This window comes from Pocillopora damicornis, chromosome 9 (assembly GCF_964200805.1).
Source record: "Pocillopora damicornis chromosome 9, jaPocDami1.2, whole genome shotgun sequence".
NCBI lineage: Eukaryota > Metazoa > Cnidaria > Anthozoa > Scleractinia > Pocilloporidae > Pocillopora > Pocillopora damicornis.
In genome coordinates this window covers 8,417,617-8,440,723 of record NC_142678.1, presented here as the reverse complement: position 1 = coordinate 8,440,723, position 23,107 = coordinate 8,417,617, and the positions used below count along the sequence as shown (strand labels likewise).

General features: G+C 38.0%; 3 protein-coding genes across 4 annotated transcripts; 1 reads left to right on the top strand and 2 right to left on the bottom strand.

Annotated features, from left to right (window-relative positions):
- Positions 1-7,442: 7,442 nt before the first annotated feature.
- LOC113666324 (uncharacterized) lies at positions 7,443-11,800 on the bottom strand. The gene is made up of 4 exons (XM_027182100.2): positions 11,253-11,800; positions 10,357-10,449; positions 9,389-9,492; positions 7,443-8,013 (listed from the first exon to the last, which is right to left on the bottom strand). Exons 1-4 carry the CDS (start codon positions 11,329-11,331, stop codon positions 7,813-7,815), a joined length of 477 nt encoding a protein of 158 aa, XP_027037901.2. The 5' UTR covers positions 11,332-11,800; the 3' UTR covers positions 7,443-7,812.
- Positions 11,801-11,913: 113 nt separating this feature from the next.
- LOC113666313 (uncharacterized) lies at positions 11,914-22,762 on the top strand. Of its 2 annotated transcripts, none has more exons than XM_089182750.1 (6): positions 11,914-12,095; positions 19,011-19,085; positions 19,572-19,833; positions 21,024-21,113; positions 21,535-21,638; positions 22,271-22,762. In XM_089182750.1, exons 3-6 carry the CDS (start codon positions 19,749-19,751, stop codon positions 22,499-22,501), a joined length of 510 nt encoding a protein of 169 aa, XP_089038876.1. In that variant the 5' UTR covers positions 11,914-12,095; positions 19,011-19,085; positions 19,572-19,748; the 3' UTR covers positions 22,502-22,762. The 2 variants fall into 2 exon arrangements, with proteins under 2 accessions (XP_089038876.1, XP_089038877.1); XM_089182751.1 differs by lacking the exon at positions 11,914-12,095 and adding an exon at positions 18,709-18,820.
- LOC149039949 (uncharacterized) lies at positions 16,335-18,227 on the bottom strand. The gene is made up of 2 exons (XM_089182752.1): positions 17,157-18,227; positions 16,335-16,600 (listed from the first exon to the last, which is right to left on the bottom strand). Exons 1-2 carry the CDS (start codon positions 17,353-17,355, stop codon positions 16,389-16,391), a joined length of 411 nt encoding a protein of 136 aa, XP_089038878.1. The 5' UTR covers positions 17,356-18,227; the 3' UTR covers positions 16,335-16,388.
- Positions 22,763-23,107: the final 345 nt, after the last annotated feature.

The following is a 23,107-nucleotide window of genomic DNA, read 5'->3' as shown; positions in this document are numbered from 1 at the left end:
ATGAAATGCTCTCCTTTTTCATTTTTTCAAAGGTTATCGAAGCAGTTCTGTGGCGCCTGACCTCAATCTACAGTGATATTTTTGTGGCTGACACAACTATGACTGAAATGGTAAAGCGACATTCCAGCACTCGCTTGCTTTGGTCAGGAGAGAACTTTACCCAGATTTCTAAAATATTTATATCCATGAACAAGTCTGGAAATCACTGGACACTTCTGATTAGGACCTTACGATAATAATCTTTTTGAATAACGCACTTCAATCAAGAACCTTTCAACTGGACTTTGCATTATAAATAAATCTTTAAGCGCTCTATTGCTTTTGCTTTAAAGGTTCTGGATCGACAGCAGAAAACCAGATATTACTTCGATCCCATGAATGGGCGTGTACACACCATTTTGAGCAGTACCTCGGTTCCTAAGAGCAAACTGATAGAATTGATCGATGGCATTAGGTGAAATATTTTCTACTCAGTGTTTTCCTTTTTATTTTGATGCATAGAGACAAAACATACTTATGTAATTGCTGTAGTTTGTTTGACTCTGCAGTGCCGTTGCTGATCTCAAAACGGGATGGAATTGCTAGTCATGGCCATGTGTTGAACCACTACATTACACACAGACCGATAGCTATAACTGTGGTGTGATTGTATGTCTTGTGAGTAGCATAATCACTTGCTAAAGCTGACCTTAATATGACTGCATCCTGGTTTCGAATGTATTAACTGTCTCTTTGTTTGTTTTAAATTTTGCTCGGTGTTTGTGTGAGGGGTTAGATATCAATGGAAGTTACGATGTGGACATGGAAAGGGAAAGAATAACGTCTGTCATATTTGGCTCGTGTCACGATGACCTTGATTAGTAAGTTTTGATGGTGTCAAATACCATTGTTTGTTAAACGCCGCAACACTCTCTTTGACCTCCCATTGTTCAATTATAGGAGAAATACCGCGGTCTGTAAGATTTGCAAAGATGCCGATGAAGAGGATTGGCTCGGGTGCGATAGCTGTGGCCAGTTTTTCCATGCAAGTTGTCTGGATGTGCCTTTCGCGGAGACGCTTACACAACATTTCACCTGCTGCTAGAGTGGCTTCTTGTCAGAACGAGTAGAGTTAAAATTTTAAATCTGACTATAACAATGAACCAGATGATGAACTCAATGTCATGTACAGACCTTAATTTACAAGATAAGAAATACAGTCCTTGGTAGGCAATCAAGATAGATTTTCGCGAGCGTCAATGGTCCAGAATCGTAACTTGATGAAGCCAACGGTGGATAACATCCCAGAACTCAAACTTTGGGATTTTTTCTCGGCTCGAACGCTAAGTCAATTGTTCAATTGAATAGGAAGAAAAAGATTTCGAACGGAAAACAGAATTATTTTCACGTGTGGATCTTTTGAGAAAAGGTCCCCTAAACGAGTGGTCTTGATTATAAATATTTAAGGAATGGTAAACACGTTAGCCTTTACTTGGCTGTTTCTCGAAGCTCAGTGTTTTCCTACTTGCCTTTTTTCCACGTGAATTGGGGGCGATTGAATATATATAATATGCAGTAAAAGAACTTCCTGCCGATAGAAATTTTAAATTTCTCATATTAGGCTGTGGATACAACCTTATTTATGACTCTCAAAATATAACAGTCGGGAACGAAATTTTTGTAGAGTTGATTACTTTTTCATTTTTCTGGATACGACGGTCGAGATTGCAAAATTCAAGTGAAAAGGAAGCCAACTGTGATTAATGCCTTGAACAAGTCAAGATACGTTTTTTTTTTCGTCACACAACAAGTTACATAACGTTAATATCATTCTGCTTGATGCCTTTCCCGGTGTCAGCAATGCCTTTCCCGATGCCTCCGTTGGTTAATAGAGCATTAAAAAATATTTTTCCAGTCAAAGCTTGAGCAAAATTGATTAACTTTTTAATTAGCGAAGTGTAACTTGGTAACATTTCAGCTTTACAACACGATTGTTTTCTGCAACTATAAAACGAACATTTAATTCTTCTTGGTACCTTTCGGATGCCATCGATACCTTCATTATTTATTAAAGCAGTAAAAGACACACACGTGGAAAAATATCGTATTTTTTCTACCTGTGTTGATATAGCGAATCAGCTGCTGACACGTCACTCGCCTTTGACGCCACTCAGTCAGGTTGACGAATGAACAGTAAAGCCTTCACGATTCTCATGATCAATGCAAGGTAGTTTATCGAAACTTTCTCGGATTGTGGCGGCTAAGACACTAAAATATTCGTATCGCTGACAGATAGTGAGGTTCAAACTTTCCTAGGAGGGGAAAAAACCAATATTCAAAAAGAAAAACCGAAAGTTACGTATTCAGTGGCTTTGGTGTTGGCATTTCTCGCGGCTGAGAATGGAAATCGACAGCTGGAAGATTTGCCACTGGCCGATTTTGACCGTTTACTTGAAAGACTTCTTCTGTCGGTAAGGACAAAGTCAATAAATGAGAATTTTGTAAATTGAAAATTACGACCATTGTTGTTTTTGTAATCATGATTCGACGCATTTTTCCATCTTATGGGTTAGCGCCAACGCACTCTACGATTGTTATTTGGGGATTGTCGATTCATTTATTTTCATTCGTTAATGAAGTCGGCTTTTCTTTATGATAAACAAAATAATTCATGGTTGCTTGTAGATAAGGAATTTCTCTTCTCGTGTTCAACTCGACATCTCACTCGTGAGCTATTAAGTTAGACACTCGAAGAGAAATTCCATATCTACACGTGCCCATGTATTATTCTTTATTTATTTAAAAGATAACCATTCTCAGAGGACTAGAAGAAATTCCTTTGGAGATCCTGCGAACTTTGAAAGATCATTGGTACCCGTGGATCAACACTTGTAAACTTTACATTTACGTTGTCATTAAATTACCGCCTAGATGTTAGTCCAATTCAGGTCAAAGACAACAGCAAAACGACAGAAAATTTGTAAAACTCAACATCTTTACTGTACTCGACACTACGTCGATCCGATCACCTTCCCCCCGATTGCATCATCCCACTACTCAGGGCTCGGGCACAGTCCAGTTTAATCCTCTCGACTTAGTCCTCTGCATAGACGTAGACAATTTGTAGAGAGATAATGCCGGAACTCTCTTTCATTTAGAGTTTTTCTTTTCCCCCCCCCTCCCCCAGCATATTATGGGGAGTTTCAACACGGGTATCCGTGTGAAATTTAGATTCGAACTAGCAGATAACCTAAATAAGATCATGCAAATTTCGCATTTTTCACACGTTTGTAATGATTCTTTTTAGATTATTTTGTGTTAGTAAAACACCATTTTATCCCGTTTTAAAGGGCGCTCATCACTCGGAAGAAGCATACGTCCCGCTTGTAAGTAGGAGTTTTGCAAAAATAAACAATATATTACGTTTGATAAATACATCTATTTCTTCGTTACCAGGAAAGGGACTCGAACCCGCGGAGGTATAAACATATCAGATCTTGAGTCTATTGCCTTAACTACTAGACCTCCCTGGCTCAAAAATGAGTAATTTTTCTGATTTGCGCAATGAAACAAGGGTATGCGCCTTTTGCCACACATGGAAAAGGAAAAGTAAAACTGATTGCAACCCTGCCGGGACCTTTCTTAAACAGATGCCTTTTCCCTTAGGCCACAGGGTCTTCACACAATATTAGATAAAGTATTTAATTAAAGAAGGACATCCTGGACGGACATCTTTTCTGGTTTGCGACCGTCCATGATTGTCTTGCTTGCGTGACAGCGTGACACCTTTTTCTTGTGACGTTATTCCTTAGGTGACATTTCAAGTTTTCACCCTTTTTGCCATTCCCGAAATTTGATTGGTCAATTAATGTCACGTGGTACAAAATACTCTTTCCTTAATGGCTACCACCTCAACCACCGACATATACTACTGCCGTGCTATTGTCTGAGGCTTGATTACATCGCCCTCCCCAAATCCCGGAAGGAAATCCACTCAGTTTCTGTTTTTATTTGTTTCTACTCTCTCTTCACCTTTACTTATTCAAAATAATACGCTGTGCCTATTCCTAATAAGCTGTGCCTGGTTCTAATACGCTGTTCCTGTTGCTAATACTCTGTGCCTATTCCTAATAAGCTGTGCCTGGTCCTAATACTCTGTGCCTATTCCTAATAAGCTGTGCCTGGTCCTAATACGCTGTGCCTGTTCCTAATTATAAGAAGCTGAGCCCATTCCTAATAAGCTGTGCCTATTTGGAACTGGATTTTGACCCTGATCCCGCTTTATATTGGAGTGTCAGGCTCATGAAGTTAGTTGGTGGTTTCAGCTTTACTAGTTCTCTCGCCTGTAAGTTCACTCTTAAACAGACTTGTCTTCATTTCCAAAAGTCAAATTTTTCTCATTATTGTTATCATTGCTGTGCACTCATGAGAAAGAACTTACAAGCAAGTTCTCATCAGAATCATCATTGCTTTCTCCAGAAACGCAATCAAATCCTTCTCTTACTTTTACATACAACAGCCCCTGCCCAACCATTTTCTTCACAACAGAGTAGTTATACTTTTATTTACGACCAAGCTCCAGTTATTTTCTTTTGATAAACTTTCACAAATTCAAAGCCATTGGGTCCTATGACCTAAAATTCATTGCTGGCAGATTCTTTAATAGAATTTCGCACGGATCCTTCACTGTCCTCTTCATCCAAAATTGTCATACATGTAGTGAGGATTTGAAAAGCGTGACACTTAGTTGGCCAAAATGTGATTCTTTGAACTCGAGATAACTAGTGGATCAATCGTAAAATTGAAAAACAATTTCAAAAGTTATTTAGCAAGCCTGTGTTTTCCGGTCACACCAAAATATATGTAGCACAATGAGGTACCTACTATTCCTCACGACTTACTTGAAGTACTGCTCCTTATCAGAAGTATAATTTTAGGTAAGACATGATCACAACGCGTACCTCAGGAAATTATGACTGTATTAATTGTTTACCTGCAGAATTCAAGTCAAGTAGGACTAAAGATCGTTATCACCTATCCCAGCCAATTTAACTGAATAATTGTGCATAGTTTGAGTCGTTCAAATTGTTTGTTCTGTAGGTGAGCAACCACACACCTGACTGAAAACTATAAATTTCCTCATATAGGCATCCAAACCGGTGCCATTACTGCAGAAAATGCAATGTCAAAGTCCCCTTTTGACTTAAGTCTCATTTCTCTAAACTCTGATAGGTGTAAATCATGCATTTTCATAAAGAGATTAACAAACCTCTCCACATTTGTTTAATCTGACCTCATTAGTCTTGTTCCCGGGGAAAAAAGGCTTTTGGAAATGTTTTGTTTTTCATCCTTACAGTTAATATCAGTCGTACTGGTTCTTGTTGTTTAGCTTGTAATAATAAGAGTCTTCAGATCAACGGATTGTCAAACAACTCTTGTAATTTAATAGGTTGGAGAATAAGGTTGCAAAGAGTATACATGATTTTGTTGTGCAGTTGAAATGATAAATGAATAAAATTTTTATTGGGAAATAATTGATCAATTTAACTATTCATTTTACAACTGGAGGCCCAAAATAGTACTTGTTTTAATTCACAATTTCCTCACATTGTTGATCAGATCTGATCATATTTCCGAGGCTGATGATTGAAAAGAGTTTTCCTTACTCCGCACTCTAACACGCTCTCCTTTGAACTAGCGACCGTATCTCGAGTACTAACATTGTCTTACTTTTCTTTACTCGACATTGACATTTTTTTTTCCCGGTCACAACCACCTGATTCATGTCAAAAAAAACTTTTGGAACAAAATATAAACTTCTGTAAACTTTTATTTTTCGCTAAAACTGCAATTACGTTGCGCTAGCAGTATAGTTGAAGCTCTACAAAACGCTCAAGTTAAGTGAGTACTTTAAATGATCAACGGTAACGGGAGATAGCAATGACATGATAAAAGTATGCGATTCAATACATTTTTGCTCTTCGACAGGCCTCTTGCATCCTTTACAAATAAAATAATCTACGTCGATCGCCAACACAATCATAAAACAAGACTCGGAAGTCGTTTGTATAATCTTTTGCTTTTTGAAAATCACTTCCTTCCACACACCCAACAGCAATTTAGGACTTTGACACCTCCATCTATGTAACAGAGGGAAAAATGTCAAGAAAGGTTGTCTCAAATACTCGATCTTTGTTGTTTTCCGAATTATTTTCCTGCTTCTTTTCTTTGGCGATTCTTGAGCGGGAAACCGACGTAGACGCATACTGGCATTAGTCTTAGCTCATCAAAAAAAAAAAAGAAAGGAATCAAAAAAGAAAAAAACTCTCGTTCCCATAGGTCACGTTCCTTGTATTTTCTAGGGACGAAACTGCAAGTTTTGTGTAAGATGACTTACATGTGGCAGGACTATCACTGAGTGAACTTGGCAGCACGCATTCGACTCCGGCATAAGGAGATGTTAGGACGCTCATTATCTATTAAGAACAGTCAATTTAAGAGGAAAATTTTATTACCAGGGTTAACAGAAAAATGGACATAATACTAGTATATTTTTCATTGTTTCAGATCTATTTTGAGTAAACGGATATCTCTAGCCATCTTAATTCTCGTCATCGTTGCTATCATGATTATCACTGTTATCATTATCATCATCAACGTCTTTGATTCGTCATCAGCATGTATCAGAGTCTAGAACAACCATGACGGCGAGCAAAACTTTTAAAGTAAATTTTCAGCGAAAGTCAAGGAAAACTTGTTCTTGTGCTCCTTGTGAGCAAAAAGGTTTGTAAGTCCCTCGTTATCGCATGGATCCGAGCTCTCACCCCATTAACGAACTCTAGAACTGCTAACTTTTCAGTGTCCTGTTTTGTCTTCTCCCACCTCAACTCAGCGGAGGTACTTGATCCCAACATTCAGAGACGAGTCATTTTTAATCACTTAGAGGGAGTCGGAGGATTTTGGTTGTCTCGATAATTTTATTCTTATGATCCTTTCCCCCCCCCCCTCTCAATGGCAGTTGAGATGGGGGGAAGGGTTGTTGGCGACAACCGATAACCCTCCGTTCCCCCTGAAAACCATGTGATTCCAAAAAATCCTTTACCCCTCCTCCCCCAGGAGATAAGGGTCAGACATTTAATAATTAAATATATTCGACGATAAAAATTAAAGGTTTGCGGCTTAGCAGAGCTTTACACGCAGCTCTAACTATCAACAGTCCATGGTGGACCTTACTGCTTAAAGAAACATTGATAGATGGCTATAGGCCTCTAACCACGCTGCTACAACTGACCCCTAAAACAAGAGATCCAGGTTTGATTTCCGGGAGGAACTGGGCAATATATGCAACTTTTACAATGCTTGCCCCCTGCCCAGGAATATGCCTGGTGAGGAACCCAACGATGAACTGGATCTTCATCCACCGCACGACAGAAATACTCGTTTCACCTCGAATCAAATCAAGCTTTTTCAAGTTTAAAGGCACAAGACCTGAATTACTTTATTGAGTTTATCATGGAAAACAAGTCATACACCATCCATGGTTACTATACAGTGAAAACTTGGTCAGTTAAATATATGTTCACCTTTAACATTTGCAGTATATAAAGTATGATCTCTCTATATATAAAATTTACTAGAGTGTCTCTGTTCAAAAATATTTTAATCTTTGCTTATATCTGTCGTTGATCGTATATAACCTAATATATATATAATCTACTAGAGTGTCTCTGTTCAAAATAATTTAATCTTTGCTTACATCTGTCTTTAGTATTATTTTTCCGCAAATTAATGGCAGACGCATTAAGATGTAGTTAATTTGGCCGCCATTTCAATTTAGCTTGGAGGTGGAATAATCGCTACAGGAATATGAGCATGATGCAAACAATAGTCACTGACACTACCAAGGAATGTCCGCCGCAGTGTTCCACAGCCACGGGAACCCACGACGATGAAATGCGCATCTTCTTCGTTTGCCACTTTACAGATCGCTTCTCCAGGTTTGCAACTTTCCTTCTTGAACAACTTGTAATTAAGCTGTCAGAACATAGCAATACAAAACTACTTTTAGGATGTCTTATTTTAAATCGCACTTATAAGATGGTTTTAAAAAAAGGAAAAAAACAACCGCAACCTCAACTAAAAGTATTCGTAACAGATAATTTAGTATTAACAACTGGGACGAAAACGTAAATAGTCCACCGTAAAGAGTTTAAAGGCTGACGTTTCGAGCGTTAGCCCTTCGTCAGAGCGATTGACGAAGAGCTAACGCCCGAAACGTCAGCCTTTAAACTCTTTACGGTGGCCAATTTACGTTATCAACGCAGCTGATAATACTAAATTACCTGCTATACTCTCCCACCGACGCAGCACTACAATTTCTTTAGAAACTTACCCCCTTTAATATTAGTCGTAGATTATCTTAGCTCCACGCATCCAATTGTCAGCAAATATCTAATAGTTAATTTCAAGGCTTCACCGTTTTCGCTTTTAACGTTTTTGCTATAAACTAATAAACTAGGCAAATCTTGGCTTGTATCATTCTTTTTTGCAATACATTCATGCACTTAATATATCTTTAAAAAGTCATGCTCATCGTCTCACGTTCGTCGTTTGATCAAGGAAGCCTCTTGATTCTAAACATACTCGTCAGAGGAATTTTCAATTGCGTGTCGAACAAAATAGGGTGTTGTATTGATTTTGCTCTACCTCCCTCTTTCTTTGAACCAGAAAAGAACTCTGTCCACACAATCAACCAAGCACAAAGCAAAATATATTAGTTACCTATGGGAGGAGCCCGGGGGACTCGGGGGGCCCTGCCCCCCCCTTATTTTCGGTTAAAAAAATATAAATAAAAAAGAATCGTAGAAGGAAGTAAAGCTGGCAGGGCAAGCGACAAAAAAACCGCCCCCCCCCCCCCTCCCTCCTTTAGCTCAAGGCCTGGATCCGCCACTGGTTACTTGATGCTAAACCAAAACCAAAAAGAATAAAACGGCTTCTCAGAAAAAGGAATATACCCCAAAATACCAATGAGAATGAATAGTAAATGGCAACGGGCCTAAGGTGCGGGAAAAGGCAAGTAACTGTCGTTATTGGTTTTAGTTTGAACCTGATTGGTTTAGAGAATGGCGCGAGTTTTCTGGACCAATCACAGTGCAAAGTAAAGCAAAACCAATGCAATTCCGGATTACTTTCGACACTCGATTGAAAATTGTTTCCTCGCGTTTACACATAATGAGCAGTTTGCATGCTTGTCCTTACCTAAAATTCTGATTTACGTTGTATTTGCTTTGCCAATGGTTTAATGAAATTAAAACGAGAGGTGCCAAAAAATTTCCCTTGCCTACATCAGGCAGAGTTTTTTTATATATAACAAAGCTCATTCATATTCTTAAAAGTAAATCTCATAAACCTTGTAGTGCTTGCATTTCCTCTCATACATCTGCCACAGCTCTTCCAATTCTTTCTTGTCTTTTTTCAGAGAGAGTTGCATAGCCTCGTAGTATGCGGAACAATCTGAAAGAACTGGCATTTAGTGATACTGTTCCACATTTTTCCTTAGTTATGTCCAGGCATTCAGTTCAAGCAAGAGAAAATAAAGGGACAGAGAGGGAAAATCCAGGGCATTGGCTGGGATGTGTCGATCTCGCTTCTGTTATTTTTAGCTTGGGTAGAAAGCATTGTGGTCTCTTAATGTAGTTTCTCCTTACCGATGTCAGTTTGATATCAAAAGAACCAGTCTCATTGCTGTTAGTCATTACATTAATCTTACTGACAGGCGACCAAGGCTAACTGAAAGAAGACAGATGTTTTTCATTCTCTGTGTGCCAAACGAAAAGCGATGCGAGACACGTGCAAGTAAACATCCGTTTCGATTTCAGCGAAACGTGACTCTCACCTCGCAGCGCGAAGAGGTGTTGTGTTACAAATATTTTGAAAAACGGATTCTTAATGCTTGGTTATAATCTGAAAGTATTACCATGCTGAATTTTATAGATGTAACCGCCGTTTATTTGTAAACCTAATTTTCAAGTCAGTCTTACATGTCAAGACACGCATGGGGTGGTCCAGCTACGAATATCTGTAAATAATATAATTTAAGGGAATTTGACATTTCCCTGGGCCCAGACAAGAAGCCATTATTTTCTCGTAGTCTTGATAACTCAGGTCTGTGCGCTGCACCAATAAAAATACCCTAAGTAATGACTTTGTTAACGTATGATTCGGAAGAATGAGCACTTTGTATTGAGCATTTGAATTACACTTAAGGGAAAAAAAAAAAAGAAATATAGGCAACCTGCTAACCTTTGTTATAAATTTTTTCTTAGCCTAATGCATGATATATTAATTGTAGTTTAAGTCGTAATTTGTGACACTTACGAGCGTAGGGATAAACTGCCATAGACGGAGGCTCGTACGCATGAACAACAAGTAGTCGGTCCGTTTCCATGTTACACATATTCTTGACTAACCCTGAAATAGATTCAATGAAATTAATTGATAAGAGCGTTGACAGATAACAAGAAAAAATTTTTATCCTCCCAATAAGCCGTGCAGAAAGCGCTTAAACAAAACCAAGAAGATTGTAGTGTTTATAACATATTCTTTGCCAACAACCTTCAGTAACCCCCGCTACTCGCTGTCTCATCGGAAGATGTAAGGTATTGGAAAGGAAAATAGAAGTAAACGGTTGTGAGGTATTGAAGAGAAGTTGACAAAAGTGCATGAATGGGTGGAACAACAATTAAAAACAAAGCCTTTTTTGTTCATCTTCTTCCTATTTTTTCAGCCTCTGTCTCGATTACTGGGTAACAGCACAGGGGCTAAACTGACTTTCAAGTATTGTGAAGAGGTTAATAGTACTGATGCAATACTAATACATCACAACTTAACCGTCAAGGCGAAACTCATATCAAAACTCGTGTCTAGACCCCTACTTCAACCCAGTCATTCCTCGTCGTGTCTATTAATTAAGTAATTTCTATTTACAATTAAAATACGTTGTCAAGAGAAAATCTCCCCCAGGGGGTATGGCTTAACCCGACACCAAAACCGTCATTATGATAAATGTATGCTGGTTAGTAGAGAGAATCGATGAGAAGATCCTTGGTGAAAGGCTAGCTGATTTGTCGTTATCAGGTAATTGTTTATAAACCTTAACAACTGTTACACAACCCTTATGATGCAGAACTTCAGCTTCACCCTGAACGGATGTCAGACAGTAGGAAAGTGAAGCTCGCATCTGAGGAAAACTTTTCAACTTAGTTGCCACTTACACTGGAAAGCTCTTGCACTGTGCTGGCTTCCATCCACACCAATCACTATCCGTCTCTCTCCTGCTGTATTATTGTCCATTTCTTTGGCTTCTGGATAACCTCTGATTGCTAAGGCTGATAGCACGACAAGGACTTTTGTTAACTAAAGTAGCTTAAGTTTGAACAGCTTTTAAGTGCTCTGCTGTCGCGATGAACGGGTTCGAATTGATTTCAATGAACTTGCATCGATCAAAGGTCTGACCCCCAGGTTACACCGTGCTGTGTTAAGAACGTGATTTACTGGAAAGATTATCTTTGGATCAGTGAAGAAATTTTTTTCGGTTTTATGCGTTTTTCGGCTGGGACGTGTCAGTTTTAAGTTCCATTTTTTTTGAAAAACGAATTTACAATCTGTACGAGCGAAGACACCGGGCCATGAAGTTTTTTTCCTCCTGTCGATAGAATATGACAGCTACGTGTGATAATCGCTCGGTATCACGCGAACTTGTCGGTGTAATGAGATAATAGTAATTAACGAAGTGTTTCCACTTTGTAGAAGTCACGGCACCACGTCAAGAGCTTCACTAGCTTTTCGGATTGAACATGATAACATCATGTGATGACCGCCGCAAAACACGCGAATTTGGGGACAAAATAGGATACCTTGGTCGAGCCTAGAATCAGCTGCAGGCAAACTTGAATCATGCGAGCTTCATCTGGAGTCCATCTTTAACTATGATGTATTTCATTTGTTGAGATTAAGCGCAGTAAAGTGTCTGGTCAGCTCATGCCACCTCGTGATACAGTGGTGATAGCACCATGGTCGATATTCTTGGTCGAACTGCCCATCATGCAGTGCCGTAGGTATGAAAAGATACGTACTTGAGTGTTTAGTTGTATGCACCGTATGTTACTGTCTCAACTGTTCAGTTAATAAAGCAGATGTAGATTTTCGAAGTTTAAATTTTGAGCTATCGTGTATATTAATGAGGGGCGGCCTATGGGTGGTTTAATGAGGTACTTCTTCTTAAATTCGAAGTTGATCAAAACTTCGCGTCAGTCATGTCGAGCTATATGCCAAGCCTTAAGACATAAAATTTGACGTTTTTTATATAAAAAATTTTAATGAAATAACTGCTTAAATTGGAGCACTTCTGCGAGGATCATTAATTTATTTGATTTGATATTAAAGAAGTACAAAACGCAATTTTAAAGTTCGGATGTTTAGAACATACCAATGACTGTTATATTTTTTCCATATCCTGGTCAAACTGACTCAGTCAGTCAGTCATTATAAAGTTTATATCCGTTTCGATTGTCCAATTTACTCGGTTATGTCAACCTAGATTTGGTTGATTAAAAGTTCCTTTGATATGAATCAATAAAATACGATTGTTTTCCGAGGATCTGCCCTCTGTTCTATTCGACTGAGTGAAGTTTTAAATAAGGCTTACAAAACGCGACTTGCGCTCTCTCCAAATGTCAGATTTTACTTATTCCTTCACCTTTTAGATTTAGTTTTGTTTGGGTAAAAGTTCATGATGTGAATCAATAAAGTTCAGGTGTTTAATTTTGTGCTATGATCTGCCTTCTGATCCGGTCGACTGAGCGGGTGGAGTGGAATGGCCGAGGACCAATCGTTGCAAAGTGAAAGTTATGTTACGTAATTCATCTTTCAGTTTTGGCAATTTTTTTACCTTGATGATCTCAGTAATGACCTTGACCGCGCCAGTGCTTACCGGAAAGCACTATATAACATCGTCCTAAACCAGATGAGCCCACGACATATCAGCGGCATCTTGTATGAGTATCCGCAGTTTACAATGTGACTTCCGCTTTTTCTTGTTGACGCGTACTCACAGTGTACTCGAGTGTTAGGAAGTTCGCGTAGTGCGTCTGAGCCAGTTTCTGCCAGATTTGAACAGAAAAACAGGTCCTTTGTTGGACTGTAATGATACTTTGATGGCGCTGTTAACGAAATGTTTGGCCGGTTCGTAAGTTGTCAACCTGGTTTCGGTCGATCTGATTGATTGGCAACACCTCTTGAAAATCCTACACACCATCGACCTAAGCCTCATAGCTGCCAAGTGAGCAGAAGAACAATGACATCAAAATACTCGAGAAAGATAAGTATTAATTTTAATTGCATTTGTGTTAAACTTACATGTACAGAAATTTCTGAAGAGGTACTTAATCAGAAGTTTATCACATGATAAGCCTTCAAACTTGTATTAAATAAATTGATGTACATATTTCACAATTTGAAGATGATTGTGTGATGACAATACACCGACGGTCAACATTCGAATATTCAGCTTGAGCTTCCTCCTAAATGTTAAGTATTTCAATTTGAACTTGTCGAATATAACCTATGGATTAAATGTGGGTCTATAAGTATCATCCATGAAATTCTTACAGGCAATTTTCATCATGATATTAAAGCACCACAAACTCAAGAACAAGGAAAAATAAGTTACGCAGAAAACTGAGTTAGGCAGAAAACTGACGGAGAAATTCATAGTTTTCATAATTTTGAATTCATTCATAATTTTGAATTACAAATCATTCAGACCATAGCCACATATAGACTTTTAGATTGTCACTGCTTTTCTTTTGGTGATTGCATGATATGGTACCCGTCTTGACGTTCTTGGGAAAGGAACCATATCATGCAAGTCCAGGCAGTTGATGTAGTGTTTGTGCATTTTGTCTTGGTCATATGACTGCGCTGTGGGGTCTAGGCCATGGCATAAATCTGTAGCAAATGCCAGTGCAAACAAGCCACAGTCATTTGAATTTGTTTGCTTTTGCACTCTTTCATTACAAAAAGTGACTGTAGAACCAGTATACAATAGCATGCGACATGAATGATCAATGGCAACCGCGCTTACATTTTGATATAAGCTGTCATACACCTTGACAGTTCCAGGACTAGTAGCTATTGTGCTCAGGCAAACCCAGTGTGAGCCAGTGTTTATGATCTGTACAAACTCACTAATGGCTGGAGTGACTAATGCACCCACAATAACAGGGTCCCTTAGACCATCTACAAGAGGGAATTTTTGTTTTAGGAGGATCTGACCAGCATGTATCTCAGAATCACACAGCCATGTTGTCTTGTTTAAAATGGATCACTTATACTTATTTTAATTACATCAGTGCTGTCTTCTTCCTTCAGTGACTGTGGTTGTTGATAGGACTCACTATCACTTGTAAGGCAGTAAGGCCTGAAAAAGAAATTATCATCTGGGCTTTCTTCTTTCCACTTCTTAATTTTTAAGTCAAGGTTTTCTTGATCAATTTGTGAATGTCTGCACACCACTGTGGCACAATACATGTGGTTCCTGACATCCATGGTTGTTGGGAAGAACCGTCTGTTGGTTAGATCTGGAGGCTGTTGGCCTGTGAAAAGTTCCTTCTTTACATAATGATGCAGGTGCCGTTGCATTTCAGAAACACAATTAACACCACTTCCAACAAGCTCATGAATTTTTTTAACCAGTGTCTCATCAATAGGCTGAAGTAGCCCAGCAGTCTGATTACACAACAAGAAAGAAAGAATAATTGCTTTATTATTTACTCATTTAAAAAATTACACAACCTCATCCCCAGGTTTTCTTGGTCAACAGTTCAATAACCTGGAGCCGGCTGCTTTTGATGTCATTGGTTCAATATGAGAAAATTTTTTCCAAATTTGGTCAACAGCAGCTGGTTATGATGAAATATGTGAGTGGTTTTAACCTTTCAGAAACAGGGAAATATTTTGAATGAATAATAATGCAAATTATACCAACATTACTATCGGCAGTCCTCTGGTAGGGCTTTGCAGTAATAGTTACAGAATGTTATAATTCCAGAGTACTGAACACTGTATTTTTTAAGAAAATCCATTTAAAAAGTCCATGACAGCATTCCATTAAAACAGTGCCAGTGGAAATCCCTCTCCGACAAAATTGTGATATTATAGTCTTGACATTGAGTTTGAGGAATGAGTGCCAGTGTAGCTAAAAGAAGCTCTACATGTAGTACATTTTATTGGTCTTTTGTTGTGATGTATAATCTTTATTCATTCTTTATATATATTCGACATGACACTGGAAGCAGCACAGTCTACAGTAGACTGATGATCTGTGTGAAGTTAAGTCACCTTCAATTCCCCACCAAACTTCAGTTTCCTGATTCCAAAAAAAATTTAATTGATGGCCAAGTACTTACCCTCCCCATGCGGTGAAATAAGTGATCCGTAGGTTTAGGAAGTAATATGTAAATACGCTCCTCTGTAGCTATTGTTTGCTTCTTTTCTGACTCTAGGGATGTTCTCAGAAATTTTGACATTGTCTCCCTTCTACTCTTTGTGTTCTCTGAAATCTAACGATACAATGTTTTAATTAAAATAATATTTGAAAAATTGGTTTCTAAAATATTCACTCTGTTTCCATTACAGGTAAATTTGTTTCAATTCTGCACAATGAAATGTCCAGGTTGTCTTATCATATGTCCACTTGACCTACATGTAACACAAGGCCCATTAGGATTAAGCACCCTTTATTAGGCTAGTGATCATTCATGTTAATGGTAGTGCCCCCTGAACCCTTATTCAATAATTAAAATAAACTGACCTTATTTTCAGGATACTTGATTATTTTCCTTAGGTGGATCTTTGCTGGACAGTCACATTTCTTCGTATCCTGTACTATAAAGCACTGTTTGGTGTTGTTATAGCAGTGATCAGCATTCTCCTTCTGAAACCAAATAGATTTATTGGATTGTTAGATAGAGCAGTCATATGGGAATAGTCAAGTTATCAATAAACTTAGAAGTAATGAAAAGTATCCTTTAAAATAGTACTTGATTCCTACCTTGTAAACTGCAGTCACAGTGGTCCTTTTTTGCGACTTTGCTTATTTTAACAAATAAAATGTGATATGTCCTTTCACTTGCAAGTGGTAAAAAAGAAAACATTATTGCCTGCTATTAGCCCTGAGGGAGAGGTGAGTGCTCACCAACTTGCTTAGAAAAATCAGTTGGGACTTACCACCTTGTTAGCTTAAGAGCAAATAGGTGAAGGTAAATCAATAACTATGTAATGCCCTACATATGATATCCTCTTTGGGAGTCCTTAAGTAATAATATCATCTTGTTTACATTCTTATTTAGTTAATTATTATGCATGCTTACATCTTTTTGTAGTCTCTTTTGAGCCTCCTTCCTTTTGAGTGCCTTATTTCTGTCTGGCCCATTTTGGCATTCTAAAACTTTGACCCCCACAATTTGGAATGGGATGCCATCAAAACTTAGTCTGCATCCTGTCATCTCCTGTGAGTCAGCCCATTGTAAACGGTGGTTCTTAGCATTTTTATCTGCATTTTCTTTTATGTGAGAAGAGGAACCAAGCTAAGTTAGCAATACGATACATGTACACAAACACATACATACATATGTACACATGGGTGCTTAAAATGGAGGGCCTGAAAATCAAGCCTGCCCCACCCAGATGTAGCCCAAGGACTGGTGTAATGGATGGGGATGCTGGCAGCTGTGTGTCAATAGCACTGAGTAGGGTTTTGACACTTTAAGCTTGATCTTAATTAATTAAGCATTTCTTGCCAACTCTTGCTGCAGGCTCACAGTAAATTGACACTTGAAGCTAAGTTGAATTTTAATTACACGTTAATTTTGAAAGTCTAACTGACCAGGGTAAACCGAAGAATAATGATGTGGACATGTATTCTTAAGACATCAATAATTATTGGAAAAAAGTTAAATCCCTTTTTTTATTTTGATTTATCTATATTTCATGTTAATAACACGATCTCACACGCCCCTGGCTTTAAATACCTATAGTGTCTAAATAAAGTTATACTTCACTTTACTTTACTGTCAGTATGGTTTATTTTGTAAATCTTTACATGTGAGCTTACTTACCCAGCCTACTGCAATTAGAAAATCCTCCTGTTTGTTTAAATACAGTGAAGCGTGTCGTCGTAGCTATCTCGTACTGTTTTATGAGTTCGTCAGCGCTGCTTTCATCGTTAACATACCCGGAATAAGGGTCAAACTGTACGGTCCATCTTGAAGCCCAAGGTGTACTGTTATCAGCCATGTTTGTTCTTCTACCAAACATTTAGATTTCCCGCCAATATTTACCCGCGAGCCGCAAAACATAAATGCATGAGTGTTAAATATTAACTGGACCACCCCTTGGCAAATATATTTATTAGTAGCAAATAAGATGTTGAACAAAAACCAAGAGATCATGGTCAAATAAAACGTAAAGATAATTTATTACAAACAGAAAAGAACTGTATGTTTGTTCCAATCGAAAGATTTTACAGTGCAAAGTTATGCAAATGATCTTTGACCTGAATCTGCTTTTGGTCGATGATAGCGAGGTCAGAGGATAACATCGACCGAAACTATTAGGCCGGTCATATTTAAGTGTCGATCCTCCTTTTAACGCCTTTATAACAGGCTAGATTTTTTCTTAAATATGTGATCTAGACAGAAATTAGTTTGTACAAGTTATGGGAAGAATACTTTCGCAATAAAATATTGAAGAATACGACGCTTTATCGTCAGTCACACAGGTCACGGTCTCTTGATTCGCCGGAAACGAGCAGAAAAATAGAAGACTCTCGCTACGATTCCGCTGACGTGTCATGGGCTCATCTGGTTTGGGACGATGATATGCATTGCCCTAGGGGTGTTGTCAATTAATCAGATCGACCGAAACCAGGTCGACAACTTACGAACCAGCCAAACATTTCGTTAACAGCGCCATCGATGAAAATGTCATTACACTCCAACAAAAGACCCGCTTTTCTGTTCAAATCTGCCAGAAACTGGCTCAAACGCACTTCCTATTCCATGAGTACACTGTAAAATACGCTTTAACAAGAATAAGCGGAAGTCACATTGTAAACTGCGGATACTCATACAAGATGCCGCTGATATGTCGTGGGCTCATCTGGTTTAGGACGATGTTATATAGTGCTTTCCGTGCTTACCATACATTCGACATAAGAGGGCATAACACACGTGATAATTGAGATTTGAGACAAATTTTTCTTTATGAAAAAACGTTTAGTTTAGCGACCTTGATATGTTTTTACTGTCTGTTCAGAGGTGCACGTGAGCAGGAGATTAAGTTCAGCTGTGTCATCGAGGGCATTCCGCAATTCTATGAATCACTTCAGTTTTATCTGTTAATCTGCTTTTTTTTTCACTCAATTTAGAGGCGAGGCTCCACCAACTGTGCTTTTATCTGTATTTTGCTCAGCTTACCCCCTTAACGCCTGTAATCAATAAGATTGGTGCAACAGAAATTTAAAATAAACGAGTGGTAATCCATGAATTCACGGACACGTGCAAATATCCAGGCCAAATCCAATGCATTAATGAGAGGGCCCCAACGGGGTTAATCGTTTGCCGGAAAACGGCAAAACATTTAGCCGTTAGACATAAAAATAGACGAATTTAATCTTCAGTCGTAAAAAAAGTTCATTATGATAATTTTCCTTTAACAGCAATGGAAAGGAATTAAGTGTTAGCCATAAAATGGCCAGAATATCAGTGACGGTAATGTATTTGTAAGTAGAACGTGATTGGCCGGGTGAGCTTTCATACTGACACAGTCAAACGCAGTTGATACGGCCGAGAGCCGCTGTAAAAATTATCCTGGAGGGAAGCATAAAAATTATATATGTATATTTGAGTTTATTGTAGTTATTTGCACATAAGCTGATTCATAATTCCGTCACGACACATCGCAATTTACAGGTTTCTTCAAGGCGAGTCAGTGGGACGTAATGAACATGACGTACTGCCGAACAGATGAATACGACACTTCATCAGGTTAGCTCACCACCACCAACAAAAATAATGATAGTAATAATAATAGTAATACTAGATAAGAGTTGAGTGCGATTTGTGAGTAACTTGCACTACAGAAATCTGAAATCTGATTAGTCGCTCTAGATGTTGAGTTCTCGAGTTTCTCTCTGCATATAAATTGGGGGCTACATGTAAAGACGTTGTAAATGGCACGTGAAAGCAAAAAACTTTTCGTTTCACTTCCTTAAGGTTTCTTTTGATAGAGATAAGATGTTTATCTTGTTTTTCAATCGTTTATTCGCAACCGTAATACGTTCCTTTATTTTGCGAGAAGTTCGCCCTGCCTATTGCACCCATTAGGTGGTCTTCCTGTGTTTACACTTGTCATAAAACGATTACAGGATCTGTTGAGATTCAGCCGTGTTCCTCTTCACAGTTATGCGTTTGGGGTTTGCATAACTTTCTCAAATTCTCCTAACCCCCTCTGTTTTAATTCCTCTTTAATAGTTCAAAAGCCATCCGGGATCTTTTCACACACGTTCACGAAAAAGAGGTTCGTGACAAAAATCACGCGTGTGAACGTGTCAGCGATACGTGCCAGTTTTCACGACTCTGACCGGTGGGAACGTACTTAACTCACAGTAAGCTGGTGAAATAATTTCATTTGCTACCGAATAAAGAAGTATGGCAAAGCAGCAAGAAGACGTTAAGAAGAGAACAGTATTAGTGCCTGTTGATGGCAGTGAACACAGCGAGAGAGCTTTTGACTGTGAGTATTGGCGTCTTTCGTGACTCGCAGTGCATAATTGACCTATTCGGCTTAGGTACAGTCATTTTTTTCGGACGATCGATCCTTTTCCCGTAAAATCGCAGCTTATTTTTCCCCTATCTACACACGAGGCGTTGAAATTGTCTGCTCAAATGTTTAAAGCTTTCAGTTTGTATTTGACCGGCTCAACTAAAAAAAAAACAACAACAATGATTTCCCATATTCCACACTCGCCGAAGATTCGACGGTGACAAATTAGATTGCTCCACCTTATTGCAAAGAGAATATTTTCTTGATCAAATAAATATCAACTGGATCATTATCAGTCTTTTATAATTGTGGTCAGCTGGTTATACTCTACTTAACAGCTCTGTGCTAATTCATCTGGGAAATTTATTGGACAATCAAGCACCTTTGCCTTGCACGTTTTCCGTATGGGTGTCCTGGGACAGTTTTAATGTATGAAGCAGTTGCTCCAAAGGGTGCTTTGGTCGAGGAAAATTCCCTTCTAGTTCCTTCGTACGTTTCTTACTTTTAACTGATGTAGTAACATCATATGATGCCAAGATACGATTAGATTTTTTTTATTTAATTGATATGTTACTGAATATCCAACTCAAGATTTCTTACTGCAGAAGCCAATACCAATTGAGAATATCCTATTCTTTGAGTAAAATACTGAAATTGTGTACTATGTTGAGAACGCGTTTTGAACAACTGTGGTGAAACCAAAATCTCAGTAATGATGATACATGTAACAGCTAGTCAATGCGAAGGAAAATGTCAGTAGGAGTCAATTAGAATTTGAAGTAAAAATTTGTAAATTGCCTAAAGCTTTGGAAAACATGAGCAACCAAGTTGGTATTGAATTAAGTTTTGAATTCGATTTTCTAAGAGAGTGAATTTTATTTTCAAGACCTGAATCAGAGAGCAAAGTGAAGCAAACCATTGCAATCATGGACTACTTTCAACACTTATTTAGAAATTACCCTTAGCTAAGACTCAGGCCTCTTAAAACCAATCCTTTAATTCTCTGGTGGCACATGCTTATTAAGGCCAAAAAAGTTGATTTACACACTTGTGCATTTGTCAGCTTATCAGAGCACTTTTATTTGTATTTGATAAAATATGGGTACCATTCATGCAGCTTAGTGAGAATTGTATATGATAAATTCCTTATGTTTTCCCAGGGTATACAAAGAATTTTTATCGCAAGGATGATGAAATATTGGTGTTCCATGCAGCAGAGGTACCATCACTACCAGCCACGCCATATCCATGTAAGGTTCTATAGTACTTGTAAAATAATTTTGTGGTATGGTGTTATAAAGATACACTGCCAGCTCAGGCCTTATAAATTTCTGCAGTTATAGCTTTTATTCACTGGCTGTGAGTGCAACAATTTACGCAGATCCTAATGCAAAAGTGACCTTTTCAGGTGAAGCTCATTAAAACTCATGAAGTTCTCAAACTTCAACTCCAATATTCTTATTTATTTCCACAGCTTCTTGTACAGTCTCTCCATCCTCATGAAAAGTTTTCATATTCTGAAGCTTCAATTGTTTTATAATGCACAAGCTGTAATTGCAACGCCTTTAAGAATTATGGAATATGTTTCTCAGTGCAAATGAATACTTTTTCTTGGTGTCTTTAATTTAGTAAGTTTTAATAGTTTAATTTAGATAAATTTTGTTTTTCTAGATGGTTTTGAATTTACTGATGGATGGAAGAAGCATCTTGAAGAAAGTGACAAAAATGCCCGCACACTTTTAGAATCCTACTACAAGAAATGCCAAGAAAGCAATGTAGGTTACAGTTCCATTAAAAAAACTCAAAATGAATAAATTATTTTGTATTTGAAGGCCTCTCTATATAAAGATTTTATCCTAGATGTTGCAGAGATATTTTAACCCAAGATACAGTATATGTACATAGGCTGTGCTCAGTTTTAGCTCAAATTGGGTTTACTTAATGGTTATTTTATTTTTATTAATACCAATATATGCAATCCAGTATGGATTGTAGCTTTCATTCCATTTTATTTGAAATTACTTAATGATATATTTAACTTTCTTATTAACTTGTGATTAACTCTGCGGCCTCAGCCTATGCAGCATTTTTTCTAAATTTCAGTCTTCTATGCTTGTGACTCAAAGGCAAATTTGGTGACCTGCATTTTGCATATCAGTATTTATCTTTTTGAAAAGATCTGTGTACAAGTTAATACAGGTTTAGAGCTTCCTTGTTTTTGGTGAATTGATCCTGAAGAATTTGCCATGGTTGAATTGCATGGCAACATATATTTATGCTCACTAGAGTTCGCAAGAACATCTACTCTACTTGCATATTTACAAATTTGTATTTAACCTTTTGCTCTTTTATTAGTATATTTTGATTCTCACTCTTCTGAAAAGTGGATCTTTTATTTTTCTGGCAGCTGAAATGCCGGCTCATCAAGGAGAATGGAGCTCCAGGAGAGGCTGTGTGTAAAGTTATCAAAGAAAGAAAAGTTGATCACGTGGTAATGGGATCTCGTGGGTTGGGCACAGTAAGCCGTGCTCTTGTAGGGAGTGTAAGTGACTACTGTCTTCACCATTCAAGTGTTCCTGTGTCAGTTGTTCCACCTCCAGATCGCTTTGAGAATCATGGATTTGCTAACTTACATTGATGAAGGCCATCTATTAAATATAGTTAGTGACCCAGTGGTCTAGGACAATCTTTGAGTCACACACAGCTATGAGACTATTGGCATGTGTTGGCAGTAAAGGGGAATCTCATAGATAAGATAGCAGTATTTCTTACATTTCTGTCAGCTTGGTAATCATCAAATGATTCGTAAAGTTGTATATTAGAAGTTGTATAGTAAGTTGATAACTTTCACTGTGAGATTGCACTTTGATTTCAATAAACAAATCAATGCTCACATTAATTGTACTCTGATACATGTAGATGTATAATCACTAGGCACATGAAAGAAGAGCTAATGGCTACCTTTGATGTATATAGTGCTGTTAGATGTATCCTCTGTATTAAACCTTTAACTCCCAAGATCTCATTAGTAATTCCCCTAACTGTGTGCCATACAGTTGTTATGTTAGTTTGGAGAATTTGGTGTTGTATCAACTTATAATCCCCTAACTGATATTTTTCTTTATTCTCATCACTTGTCTGCTTGATATTGTAAGGAGAAATTCTGTCTCTGTCACTCATGCAAGTTAAAGGGTTAAACCTTTCACTCCCAAGATCTTTTCTTAGTAATTTCCCATACTGTCTT